Below are 14,931 nucleotides of genomic sequence, written 5' to 3' on the forward strand. Positions count from 1 at the left end.
CCAGTTTTGGAGGCAAAACTTACTGTGAGCGTCAAAATTATCGCACCATATTCAAGTCCCCAAATCGTCATTCAGAGTCCACGTTAACAGTAAGTCTTGTCTTTTACAACTTCGGTGGTAAATAAGGGTGAAAATTTCAATTAATTATTTGAAAGTTACTGTAACTCAGCATTAGAAGTCTCCTTTCTTAAACACAAACAGTAGCGTCAGCAGAAATTCAATAAAATTCTCTCATTTTGTATGATAATAAATATCAATAGGCCTATAACTCAACAAATATCAGGGTTTGTCCTTTTGTTGCTCCTAATTGGAGAAATGGCTTCAACTCCGTTCCAGTCTTAAATCCCTTCTAAAAGAGTCTATTAACGCCATTGACGATAGGTTCTAGTCATTTAAATATATCGGACCACGCGGGATTCATGAGGAACAAATACCATATGGTTATATAGATCTTCTGGAGATATTCCTTTTCAGTTTCGCTTTACGATTGAAAAAGCCATTTCAAGATACTCATTTACTGCGCATTAAGTCCGATTTCACATAAATATTCTCAAAACTATTTTCGTCGGGTTACCGAAATGTATTATAAGACTTTTGTATTAGGAATATGTAGACATTTTTATGGCTATATTATCGACCAGAATATTATGATTTTTGTTAAAGGGGCGTTTTCTTGTACCGTAAAACGGGGCTACTTTGACATGTGATTCTTCCTTTCTGTGAGCGTCGTTGCATCTCGATGCCTCTGCTCCAGCTGCTGGACGTGAGCGTATGGGCCACTAAAGAAGTGGAAAGCCGTACTGAGCTTATGGCGGAAGGAGACCCAACGAAGCGGATCCATTCCCAAGGAACAATTCCCTGGTCTACTGTCCCGACTCATGGATTCCCTGGCTCCCACCATAGGCGAGAACCTGAAGGCAGGATTCCGAGGTACAGATCTGGTTCGCCTAAACGTTGAAACTCCCCTCTCAAAGTTACCCAATGAGCCCGATAGCACACAGGTCGAGGAAGATATAGCCGGAAGTCTCCTACAGTTTCTTGATGATTCCAGAGCGAGGCCAAGCACCAGAGCGAGGACGAGTGGACAAAAGCCAGGGAAGAATGTCTTGGTTTCTCCTGGAAAACTGTTGCTTCCACGGGAAGAAGAACTCGAAACTGGCACCAGATATGAGGTTTGGAAGAGGGAGAGTCCTTTGTGACGGAAGAGGTGGTCATCGAGGAACCCATGATAGAAGAACTAGAAACCGGACAACCATGACAGCTCTAAAAGAAACCCCGTCAGGGAAAGAAGTCGAAGAAAATAAAAGGATATGAAGAAAACATCTGTGCCATCTGTATGTGAGACTTTCGAAATTACATGGGCGGAAAAGAGTGGATTCAGTGTGTCAGGTGCGAAAAATGCGTGTGTGGATTTCGCAGTATTGGATCCAAAAATCCACAGTATGCTGGTTACGATTGTGATGTTGACGATTAGGGTTTTCATTCCGTTGTTACATGTAAAGGTATGTTGAAAGTAAAGCTTTTAGAAAATCTTGTATAATGGTGTAAAAAAATCAAAATTTCCTGGTTAAAAAGCATACATCATATATTATACATGACCAAAAGTGTTTTACACTGGATTTAGATTAATCCCATGTTAAAGTAACCCCATAACTCGGGTAACTTTGGCCTTACGCAGCACATACATAAGGTGTCAAAGTAGCCTCACCCCGGGGGCTCCTTTGACAGGTAATTCTTTAATTTTTCCTGCCAAAATTTACTTGCAGAAACTTAAGTTGGATGGGATAATCTAGATACCTATTGTTATGATGAGAATAGTATCATTGACTAGTTGCAGTCAATGTCTCCTGTACACATCTAAAATAGTACAAAACCTGTCGAAGTAGCCCCGTTTTACGGTAATATACCATAAGTTTTATTCTGTAAATTCATGCCTTTTTAACTATAGTCGATTCATTTGACTTGTTACACGAACATGGTGTCATATTTTCTATATACAATGAATTTTGTTGGTTATTTATTAATAAAACTCTTTGAGCAACTACTGTAAAGAAAATAACCACAAGGGAGGGCATACCGCAAGACAGCCGACGCCCATGGCGTAGTCCTATACTTAACTCTCTTCGAGGCGAAATACTCATATTATGGTGCTAACGGGTTCTGAAATTCATTTCTCTTAGATGTAGCGGACAAGAGGTTCTGTAATCTAGCTCTCTAGAATGTGAGATAATGATGTAGTAGTAGACAAAGGATCCTGTAATCCAGATTTCTTGGATGTGAGATAATGATGTAGTTGACAATGGGTCCTATAAATCCAGCTCTCTTGGATATAACACAATGATGTAGTGGGTGACGGGTCCTGTAATTCACTTCTCTCGGATGTGATGTAATGATGTAGTGGACAACGGGTCCTGTAAAGCAGCTCTCTTGGGTGTGAAATAATGTTCTAATGGACAATGAATCCTGTAATCCAGCTCTCCTGTATATGAGATAATGATGTAGTGGACAACGGGTCCTGTAATCCACCTTCCTTGGATGTGAGATAATGATGTAGTGAACAACGGGTCCTGTAATACACCTTTCTTGGATGTGATATTTTGATGTAATAGACAACGGATCCTCTAATCCAGCTCTCTTGGATATGAAATAATGATGTAATGGGCAACGGGTTCTGTAATACAGCTCTCTTGGATGTGAGATAATGTTGTAGTGGACAATGGATTCTGTAATCCAGCTCTCTTCGATATGAGATAATGGTATAGTGGGTAGCTCTCTTTGATATGAGATAATGATGTAGTGGATAAGAGTTTCTGTAATCCAGCTCTCTTGGATATGAGATAATGATGTAGTGGGTAACCGGTCCTGTAATCCAGCTCTCTTGAATGTGTGATGATCATGTAGTGAGCAACGGGTCCTGTAATTCATCTCTCTTGGATGTAAGATAATGATGTAGTGGGCAACGGGTTCTGTAATCCAGCTCTCTCGAATGTGAGATAATGTAGTGAGAAACTAGCTCTATTTAACTCCCTTGGAGGCAGGATAGTGTGTGGTGGAGAATAGGTCCTGTAATCGACCTCTCTTAGATAGTGTAGGGTGAGAGTTAATTGTACGTGATGGTCCGTGCAGCCTCCAACTGCACGTGATCGTGATCCGGTCGTGATTGGCCTCCTATGTTAATACTAGGTCTCGTTCTTTATAACCTTGGTGATGAATAAGGATGCAAAACAAACTCAAACTCATGACGTAATATGTATCATTGACATTTTATGGACGGAGAGTCAGAGATGGCCCACAATGAAAACTTGACCCATGACACATCGTGATCCACTCTGGCCCACCACCCAGCATGACCCTCTCTGACCCACTCTGACCCACAAAAACCCATCGTCATCAACTCTGACACATGATCCATGGCCTCTTCTCTACTGACTGAAGAGTTTACACTTGTAATAAAACCAGGCTGTAAAATTCTAAGTAATCGGAGTTTGAATTTCTACGGTCAATCGCTCAAGCACTGATGTGTTACAATAACTGTGGATCTGACCTTTACGATATAAAATGGTAAAGTGTTTGTCATGGGCCAAACTACGATGAATATCAATTAAATTGTCATAGTATAATTATTTCCTTGTTGAATTATCGATACTTTTCAGTAAAAAAAAAAAATGAAATTTGAAAGTCCCAAATCAAGGTAAGTAGACTAACGTAAAGGAAAAATAATAAAATTTTTCGTATAATTAAGTGTAGAGTCCAAACTTAAAATTTCCATATAATTAAGCTTACAGTACAAATTTTATGTCTATTTTTCTCACAACTTTATGGGTTGATTGATCTGTGCCCTAAGCACTCTATATAATAAACATAAGCTTCAGCAATTATTATAGTAGAAAGCAATGGATACATGAAGCGTAGCACTATATTTTTGGTTTCTCAATAATTGTTTCTGAATTTGTTTCTCAACTATTATAATATGGATCATTTTTGGTTATTTTTACAAACCAACCCGCTACCATTTTACATATATAAAGTGCCCCCCTCCATAAAGGAGAATTTTAAAAAATGATGGGGCACGTTCTGTTTATTTTTAATAAAGAGTTAATATACTGAATTTCAGCTCCGTAAGTTGAAGGGCTTGCGAGATACTCAATTCTTTTTTCGCAAAAATTCGGATCCCCACTATCTCCTTAGGATATGTATTACAATGAAAACGATATAATAATATCCCAGTTTGGATTAAGGCCTAACTATACCAAAAATCATTTCATTTGGCTTTGCAATTTGGCCGTGATGATCAGGCACGCATTAGTACATTCAATTTTTTTTATATAATAATTTATATATTACAGTGATTCAAAACTGTATTTTTTCCAGTAGTTAGCTTCTCTAAACACTCACAGATTGTGTGTTTCGAAAGCCACGTAGTAGTACAAGTCATATTGCTATTATTACAGTTACAAATATCAATATCCAAAAGTGCCTGAAGTTCTTTTTTCATTTAGATATCTCACAAGAGACGTATGCGAAACGTGACAGCTAGATATTTATGAAAATTGGTACACTGACTAAGCGTGGATCGCTGATCATCGTAGTGATACTCACTCGGCGCAGAAATGCCTTGTTTACCCGCTACGTATAATACATACACCAATCAGTGACCGGGTGAGGCTGTGCCGAGTTATACCCCAAAACCGCCGGGAAAACGCGGAAAATGAAAAATATATGCAGGTGAACTGGTATCTACCGGAGATTGGCACGCGGTCAAGAAGACGGCAGCAGTGTCACTCAAGCAGTGTTGCCATCTCAACACAAACTTATAGCTTTTCAAATAAAACTTATATCATTTTATGACATTAAAACAATTGGCATAAAATGTAAAAGAAAATAAGCATAAAGTGGGTATCAGTATTACCAAATAAGGGAGATATGAGACTCTGAAATTGAGAAATTATGGGGTCCGTACAATGAAATGAAAAATGTGTAACAACAACAAGGTTGCAGAAGGACCAAATGTACAGTAGGGAGTAAACCACAGCATTCAGTGACTAACGAACTTGATACGTCATGTCGAGTGTGCAGCTAGGACGAGAAATGTACTTATTTTGCCATACCATCTGTGGCTTTTCTGTTGTATGTATTGGTGTATTATATTAAAATATTTTGCATCTGTATATTACTGGTAACCTGAATGCAGTGTGTGTGTGTGTGTGTGTTTTTTTTTTTTTCATCGTTGTCTCACATGCTAACTATACGCTTCCTGCTCTCGACTGAACCCATCACAGTTCATTAATCTTTGCGAATCGATTCTGATGTACTTTCTTGTCACAGATTTGTTACCTTTCTTGCCACAGCTTTTCTATACTCTTTTCAGGCGCTACACCTTAGTTTCTGTGGTTTGGAAGGCATGCAGAATTTTATACAGTGTTGCAACCCCAAGACAATTCGTTTCGTAGCTCTCGGGAACAGTTCGAGATATCGATTCCACACAAACGCCTTTGGAGTTGCTGCGCTACAGGAAGACTTGTTGTTCACATTTCCGCATGATGTCTCATGGAACTTCTTCTTTCTACGGCAACTCTACCATATACCCTTTTTGGGGTGAATCCTGTATCAAGCCCGCTAGTCACTGGATGCTGAGCATGCTGTAGTTTACTCTCTACTGTGAATTTGGTCCTTCTGCAGTCTTCTTCTTGTTGTACATTGTTCATTTCTCTGTACGAACCCCCTAATTTCTCAACTTTAGAGAGCCTCATATTCCCTTGTTTAGCAACAATGATAACCCAGCTTTTGCTTATATTCTTCCATGTTTTATGCCAATTGTTTTAGTGACATAAAATGGTATATGTTCTATCTGAAAACTATAAATTGGTATTGGGATGGTAGCACTGTTTATGTAGCACTACACTGCCGTGTTCTTTGTCACGCCTCCCGCTCCCGTAGGTATCAGCTTGCCTCCACAAATTTTTCATTTTCTGCTTTTTTTTTTTTTTTTTTTGTGTGTGTGTTTTTGGGGTATAACTCGGTACAGCCTCACCCGGTTACTGCTTGGTATATGCATTATACGTAGCGGATAAACAAGGCATTTCAGGACCGAGTGACTATCACCACGATGATTAACAATCCACGATTCGTCAGGGTACCAATTTTCACAAATATCTAGCTACCACGGTTCGCAAACGTCTCTTGTCAGGTAAGTAAACACAAACAAATGAAAAAGAAAGGGAAATGGAGGTCTTGAAAGTAAAACGTAGACAAATTCACCAGTGTTCAGAAGATGCTGTCTACAATGTCGTGAGCAGAGTCGGTCGGTAGGTCAAAGTAAGTCGGTGGGTCGTAGTGGGTCATGGCGGGTGGTGTGTCGCAGTGGATCACATACTGTTGACCTACTTGACCCACTGACCTATACACTCACTTTATCTCTGAAAGTAATTTAAACAACGTTGCAATTAAATTTTTATTTTAAAAAATCTGTAAATAACACAAGAATAACTTATTTTATTTAAAGAAGTGAAGGACTGTTAGAAATCAGAAACGTTTGAAAAAGTTTAAAAGTAAATAACTATTTTCGTGAGAAACAGGTTAATATAGGAAGATATCAAAATTTATGGGAGAATGGACACCGTTTGCTACGCAGGATTCATAAGAACTGATATTTTAAGTTCAAGCCAAATTTGGGATAAGGCTATCGGTTTAAATTGATTCGCCTATTGTGTGTCCTGTTAAAAACAAAAACATCATAATCACAGAAGCTTCATTGCACCATAACTTCTTTGTCTTGATATAGCAATTTTCTGTTTTAATACCATCCATCAATTGTAATCTCTTCCTCCTCCTCTTTTTTCTTCCAGCATATCGCCTATCACGCCTCTCATTGGACAGTTCCTCCTCAGCCAATGTCTCGAGTAGTTTCTCTTCTTTCTAATACCATCCAATTATGCTTTTTTCTTCTATTGTCACTCAGTTTTTGTTTAATACAGTCGAATTTTATCCATTCTTCTCCACGCTCATATTTTAAGTCTTTACGTCACTTTTACATATTGTCATCTGTGCTTCTGCACCATAGAGTACAGTACTCCACATGGAATGTTTTATGAGTCTTTTTATTAACTTTTTTCAGAAAAACAAAATATAATGTTAATATTTTTCCTAAATGACTCTTTCCCATCCCTATTCTTGTCTTATTTTACGTTCGCACGTCTTCACGTCTTGGCTAATGGCAGGCATAAGTGCGTTTGCTCACAGCAACGATAATATCGGTGGAAGCGCCGATAATGTCGGCGGTGAAATCGACTTCAATGTACTCAAATCGTAGCTTGCACACGCCACCGATATTATCGGCCGATCCTCCAACACGCACTGAAACTTTTCTTACATTTTTTGAGTAAGCAACATAGCTTGACTTCGCAACATAGACTAATAGGGAAATAAAAACTAAGTCCTGTGACTAATTAAGTCTGCATGCAATTTAAATCTTATTTACGATTAACTTCTCCAGACTGTTTTGGTTTTATTGTATTCCTAAAACTTCGCAATGCATGCAGTAAAAGGTTTATTTTGAAGATTTCTTGCGCAAATAACATTACGAAGTGTTTTCTTCTTAATTTCGTAAATTCATAATTCTGCAAATAGCATTGAACTGTAAGCTACAATTGAATGTAAACGCGACATTTATTCCAAAGTTGGTCGTCCGCTTGCTTTTCAACAAAAAGCGTAATAACAACTGTGAAAATTTAAAAACCAACAATTTTTAGGACTCTTTAAAAGGATATAATTGAATAGGGTAGGGCAGGGTATAGTAAGGTAGGGTCGGGTCAGGTTAGTTTTGGGTTAAAGAAGTTTGGACCAGTTTGTTAAAATTAATAGTGTAATTTCTCAGCTCTGCGTAAGGATACCAAATGGAACGTCTTTGTACACTTCCAGCCATGTTCAGAATACAAATGCTTGTTACTTTCCCACAATCCAATCATGTGGTAACGTTACGTCAAGTAGTTCCTTCTGCTTGCCAAATAGTTCCATGTCTATAACCACTTATAAAAAAAATAAACATAACTGCTCTTCTTACATATAATCAAGCACACAAACGAGCAAATTATCAATTTCTTCCCAGTTAATTTTCAAAATTTTGCTAGAAATGGACGACCAAACTTAACCCGTAAACGCAATCGACAAGGAACAATGTGTTTATCTCGTACGTGGAATTTATATGAAATAAATAGGCTCTTGCTGTTCTAATGTTTACAAAGTGACCGCGATCTTGGTCTTTTGAAATACCACGTTAGATACCATAGTTGAAAATTGCAGGCTCTTGACTATGCATTAAAATTTCTGTACATTAGCGTAGTGAACCGGTTATCTTGCATAACTGCGACAGCATCTGTTATCAATAAGTTTCATGTGGATGTTGATCTTCACTGGTATTCCAGGTAGATACAGAAAAGGCTTTTTTTTTTTTAGTAGAAGATTGTCTTCATAAAAAGTAGGCTTTTAGAAGGAAAAACACTTTTGTTTTTTTCTGTAGTGTATTCTACAATTTAAAAAATGTCTTCACATCATTCACTAGTACGAGTCCCATATTCAGTTTGGGGCTGGATATCTTTATTGGTTTTTGAACTGGCTTTACATTCGTAGCCAGCAAGTGTAACTTACGCAACCCAACACATCACACGGGTTATGTTGGTTGCCTAAACACCTTATACAATTTCTGAAAGTATACTAGCTGAACCTGCGCTCTCTACACAGCGCATCATTCACATATGAGCATGAATCTTCTTGTCATTCTCCACATCATCTCTACATGTCCCTTTACAGACACAAGTGAAAGACATCTTGGTAAAAATCGGCAAGGGGTACCATAAAAGAGAATTTTTTTCAATTGCTTTTTTTTAATATCGCACCATTTGCAAGATTTGACCCTAGTTTCGGTTTGAATTTAATTCATGTATGGTCAGTGTTTTTTCTTCTTGCATGCAATATGTAATAAACAAATACATTGCACACACAATTAATTATAATGTCAGTGATATATGGTGTTCATTGGACAAAACGCTCCAAACAAAGATTTATCTTAGACTGGAGAAATAGTTATCCGTTTTTTATCATTTGGTCATAAAACAAACGCCTGAGAGATATACTACTCCTGTATACAACTGTGTGGTGCTGGCATGTATAACTCGTAGGATATGCTACTTCTAGTGTACCCCTAAAAAATGCAATAAAGAAATAACGGTCATGTTTCTTAAATATTCCATTAAAACTGAAAAATCTGCACAAAGTTTGCAAGGGATCAGTGAAAACGGCATCTTTCTAGAGCTTGTGGTTTCCGAGATGTTGTCAAAAGAATTAGCAACAAACATATAAATGTCCACAAACATATAAGCTTTTCTTGACCACAATATGAATCTAACATTTTAATATAATATATATATATATATATATATATATATATATATATATATATATATATATATATATATATATATATATATATATATATATATATATATATATATATATATATATATTGTACGGGTTGCCTAAATTCAAAGTGGTAGACAAGAAAAAAAAATATTTGTTTTGTAATAGAATTTCACATATATCTCGTTCTCCGTTCAGGAAACATTTTATTGTGAGCTTCAGTTATTCTATTAGAACCTAATATAAGCTAAATTCATTTTTCAAAATTAGTCATAAATGGGTATAATTTAATTTAACGGTAGTCAAAGTTCATCACTTATAAAGTTTACTCTTTCTATATATTGTATGAATACACCAGAAATAAAATTGTTGAGTATATCGTTTTTAAGCTTCTTCTGCTCGTATTTTAACAGCATCAATAAAATGCTATATATTGTAGATACATACACTTATTCAGCGTAACTTTCTACATTAAAAAGTACCTTTAGCTCCGAAGAAACAAAAGCCGAAAGTTTTAGTTTACGTATAAATTCTAATTGTATAAATTGATTTTTTTTATTAAGTCTTACTATTACACCCTCAGCATTATTGCGAAGACGGTAACATTATTATTTTGTCACTAAAACTTTTTTTTTTTTTTGTAGAACATTACACAAATAACTCTACAAACGATTCGTTCGAAGTAGAAAACCAATTGCGTACACTGATTTGTCCTTTTTTCCTTTTCTCATCAATTGAATAACTATCCTTGATTGCTGAACTTATCATATTTTTGTTTCTTCAGAATGGAGTAACTAAATTCTTTCTTCGAGCTATAATGGGGAACAAAAGATGGAATATACTGCTGTTTCTTCATAAATGTTGGGAAAAGTCCAAATTTCCCAGGCAAAAATATAGTAGGGGAGAAACTCTTAAGTTTTTTTTCCTTAGAATCTATATTTCTAGTACTAAAGTTCATTTCCAGAGGACAAGTCAAGATTAGGTCAAATGAACCAGCACACGAATGCAAACAGCCCAAGCAATGCGTAAAAATTCTTAATACTTGAGAAGATTGAGGGGGAGCGGTGGTTCAGTGGTAAAGAGTTCACCTCTGGTGTGTAGGATTCCTGGTTCGATCCCAGCTCGTGCCAAGTGGACTTTGTGATGAACAAATACCGTGTTCGCAGGTTTTCTCGGGGTTCTCCTGTTTCCTTCCATTTTATTCATTCCACCACTACATTCATTTCTCATCACCATCGTCTTCTTTAGCCTAGCCGGCATAACCGTTGGACGTAAAACTGACAGATTTCATTTAAGAAAATTGAGATACCAAGATCATTTCAGGAGATTTTGACTTATAAGGCTAATAATAAATTTGTAACCAATCACGAGTACGTTCGTGTGTGTGCACAAGATCTAAGAGCTTCACAGTTTATCTAGTTTCATCCACAGCCATTTTTCGGAAGCTAGCGTTCCTATCTCAATGTGTATCGTATTTAGAAAGCATTGATATGTTTTGCAGAGATGTGCACAAGCAAACACTGTTAACCTATTGATGTTTGTCCTATTGTGAGCTAAATATTTTCTTAATAATATTTGTGCGTGTGTACGTATTAACTAATTGAATTTTCCTATTGTAATAATAATTAATTGTTTCTTTCAGAGAGTTCAGAGTGTGGCACATACTTTCTCCCAGAAGCCACAACACTTCAAAGGCCAGAACTACACTGTATTGGTGAAACAACTGGATAAGCTACAGTCTATGTTCAGTGACCCATTGTTTCCTACCACGGATTCTAGTCTTGCTTTAACAGGGTCTATACCAGGGAATATTGAATGGAAGAAACCAAAAGTAAGATAATATTGTAGCTATTGCATTGGTGACTTCAGGATGTTTACTCAAGATGCGCACTTTTCATTCAGTGCCCGCGACTGACTTTACACTCCTCCACAACCCTATATTCGTCATTCGTTGAATTTTAAAAAATCACAAAGTAAAATAAATTCGATCGTATATAGAACCAAAATACATGCAACAAATCATTATTAAATGTTAATTTGAATTATAAGAAAGCAAATGATAGGACGATTGATTAGGTATATTACAAATGCAATGTGTTCTTACATCTATGACTATCGGGATATTGATATGATTCTATCGTCAAAAACGTGTCATGTTAGCAGCAGTAAAATCACCGTCAATAATATTATTCTTTAAGCGGTTCAATGGTTCTTAACTGCGGTTCAACTAATGCCAACAAGCTGAGGCCACGATTTTTCTGTTTCATTTGTTTTTGATGCACAAATTTGGACATGAAAATGTGGCAATTAGCAAATATTCGATCAATGTGTCCCGTTTCAGGCTTACCAAAAGGCAATACAAACCTACTCCCTACAGGAGTAGCAACTTATAACAAATTTGCTCTTTTCACATATATAATAACATTTTTTTTCAAATATGTTTGATATACACGATACTTTGGTGTTATGAAGATATAACATATCCTGAATGGTCGTCCTATTATTTATATGCTGGATATTTTAAGCTCTTCTTGGAAAGATGTCTCTGATTTCTCTGAGTAACATTCAGAAACCGTTCTTGAAAAGCTGCTTCGGATTCATCTTGTATTGATGCAACAAAATCTGCTGCAAAGATGCTGCTCCTTCTGCTGCCACAGATCAAAAAACTTCTATGGAAAAAAGATGTTTCATTGGAAAGGGAGTGTTTGGCTCCTTTGCTTCCTTACTGGAGTCACCAGCAGTAAAGTTAATAGAATTGTTATTATAATTAACAATGATCAAAGTTTTTAAAACTTTACTTATTGAAAAATACGTACGTGTTACATGACTAGTACGAAACTTTGAAAATAACAAATTATAATTTGTTATTTTCAAAGTTTCTTACTAGTATCGAGGACTTACTTGCTTCATCAAAACTTTTTATTGAAAGTTTTAAATGTATGACATGGTATAACATATACTTATATGTCTATTTTATTTAGGCCTATTTTAGTTAAAGTGGTAAGAAACTATAACAAGAGAAGTCCTCACGAAAACTAACTAAAAATGTTTCGATAAGTGTATTCTCAGGTACTTAAAGAATAACTAAAAAACAGTATGATTTACTATGAGAGGTCAAGCAGTAAATTTAATATTGATTCAAAATTGTAGTCATTATATGACCATGATATTTACAAATTCATTTATTTTTTTTAGGATTTGTGTATCAGAACAGGCGCAAACCCAAAAAATTTCATTGGGAGGGGTCCTAACTTTTGGAAGGGGTCCAATACGATAAGCCACTATATCTATGTACTATTGAACGGGTATTATTCTGCACTCAAAAAGACTAATAATAACGATAACTAATGATAACTAATTGTAAAATACTTCCATCTATATTTTCAGAAAAAAATATGTAATTAGATTGTTTTTATAAGAGAAAGAGTACAGATGGAGTGTAAGATCAAAAGTTTCATGCTACATGAACCATTTCCTTGTTAAACAAATATGTTTTTTGTTGAGAAAGTGTATGGATGTTGAGTTAGGAAGTTTGGGGGATCTGGACCCTGTGGACTTCTCCCCCTCGTCGTAGATTCTCCCCTCATCAGAATATGGATTGAGTAGACCTATTTGAAATTTGACTTAAAATACGAGATTGTAAACAGCTCCTGAATCAGCATATAGTCTATTGATTGATGTTATCATTGATTGTAGGTTATTGATTAATATTTCCTGCGTATTCCTTCCGATCTTCCTCCTTTTTCTTTCTTCTGTGTCTTAATTTATATGAATTTCCAGTTCGCAATCCTCTCTTTCAAGTAAAAATGGTCTTTTCGTCAGTTTAACACTGTAGTTTATTAGCACTTAAGTGTAATTTAAACGTTGTCTGAGTGGCGTGATTTTCTGATTCTCTTGCAGAAATTAGTTCATTGAAAACTAGAAGTAGTCTCTGGTTATTGACGTACTATAAACAGATATCCTGTATGATAAAATTACACAGGTTATTACAGCAAGCGATCTTTTACAATCGATAATTTGTGACCTCGTTTATGTATGAGGTTATTCACTCCTATTTCTCGCGTTGAATGCAAATGATTCGAAGTACATGATTTCTGTTTGATAATAGAATCTCACTATTACACGACAACGTTTCCGTGGATTATTTGTCATATAGTATACAGGGTGTGCACAAAGTCACTTTACCAATGTGTAAACAAATAAAATAAAAGAAGCTAGGTGATTTGACCATTTTTATTGCACTTGAAAATACTCTTCAAACTGTCTCCCACCGTGTTCACTGCTGACAGTGCACAAAGTACACTCATCCAAAATTATTGTCCCATGGCTATAAATATGTTGTTGTAGGAATATAATTTGATAACGAATTCGCTCGGTATTTCTTATAATGTTAGTAGGCCTATGTGTATAATCGGCAAAGACGTATCGGTATATGGCAAATTTCATGTCAACAGAACAGTAAATAAGAACAATAAAACGAAAATAAAACTTTGTCCATTTCGCAACATTTTAATTTACTCGTTTTAATATTCGTATTTATAATTCTTTTCCTATGAAATTTACCACAAATATACATTTTTCGATTATACATATAGTATCAATATTAAAAGTACTCTGCAAAATCATTATCAAATTATATTCTTACAAGACAGTTATAGATATGCGACAATCATTTTGGATATGAGTGTACATCTCTTGAGTGCTGACTTGCAAACATTGTGACACAACCGATGTTTGGAATCCAATCTCTCGAATGATTATTCGATTAGTTGTTTCAAGTGATCCAAATCCTGCAGTTGTTCGGAGAACACATCGTCTGTGACAATATCCGACAGAGAAAAATCATATGGTGTGAGGTGGTCAAGCTGTCATGCCACGATAACCAATCCATTCATTGAAATGTTAATACAATAAATTAATCATAACAACACTAAAGTGAGGTGTGAGGCGTTGCCACGTAAACTGAATGTTTTTGTGACGAGAGTGATTTTCAAGTTCTGGAGTCGCAACTTCCTGCAACATTTAAAGATGTGTGTTACTGGTCCTATGAATCACAACTCTAAGTACCAGTCCAAACAGTGACACCAGGAACATTTAATTCTTCTGTCACAATTTCGTGTGGATTGGTATTATGCCAATAAACGCAATTGTGTCTGTTTACGCGATTATTCATCTTGAATGAGTCCTTATCTCTCCACAAAATTCATTTCCAATAGTTTTTGTCAGATTCGTTCCGAATGAGAAACTACTCATAGAACTCAAACACGCCGGTTCGAATCATACTCGTGCACCTCGTGCAGAAGCTTTGTCCGGTAACGTTTTGTCCTCAAAATCCTTAAAGAGATACGTGTCATTCCCAGGTCACGTGCGCGCCTTCTGGTAGACTTCTTCGGGCGACTTTGAGCGACAAGTTCAGTGTTTCCTTCTTTTCGTACATTTCATGGTCGTCCGCTCCACGGTAGATCATACACAAAACTTGTAGCCTCGAATCATTTGTTCAGGTTTCTCATGGCTTGACAT

At 36.2% G+C, this 14,931-nt stretch overlaps 1 protein-coding gene across 1 annotated transcript in view; it reads left to right on the forward strand.

Moving 5' to 3' along the window:
* Nucleotides 1-14,931, forward strand: part of LOC145692962 (calpain-5-like) — a 106,138-nt gene that overhangs the window by 5,374 nt on the left and 85,833 nt on the right. The window contains exon 2 of the mRNA XM_081768557.1: nt 11,054-11,242. Coding sequence (XP_081624683.1) covers nt 11,054-11,242 — 189 coding nt within the window. The remainder of the gene's footprint in view (nt 1-11,053; nt 11,243-14,931) is intronic.

The sequence above is a fragment of the Thermobia domestica genome, chromosome 8 (assembly GCF_964235325.1).
Source record: "Thermobia domestica chromosome 8, izTheDome1.hap1.1, whole genome shotgun sequence".
Classification (NCBI taxonomy): Eukaryota; Metazoa; Arthropoda; class Insecta; order Zygentoma; family Lepismatidae; genus Thermobia; species Thermobia domestica.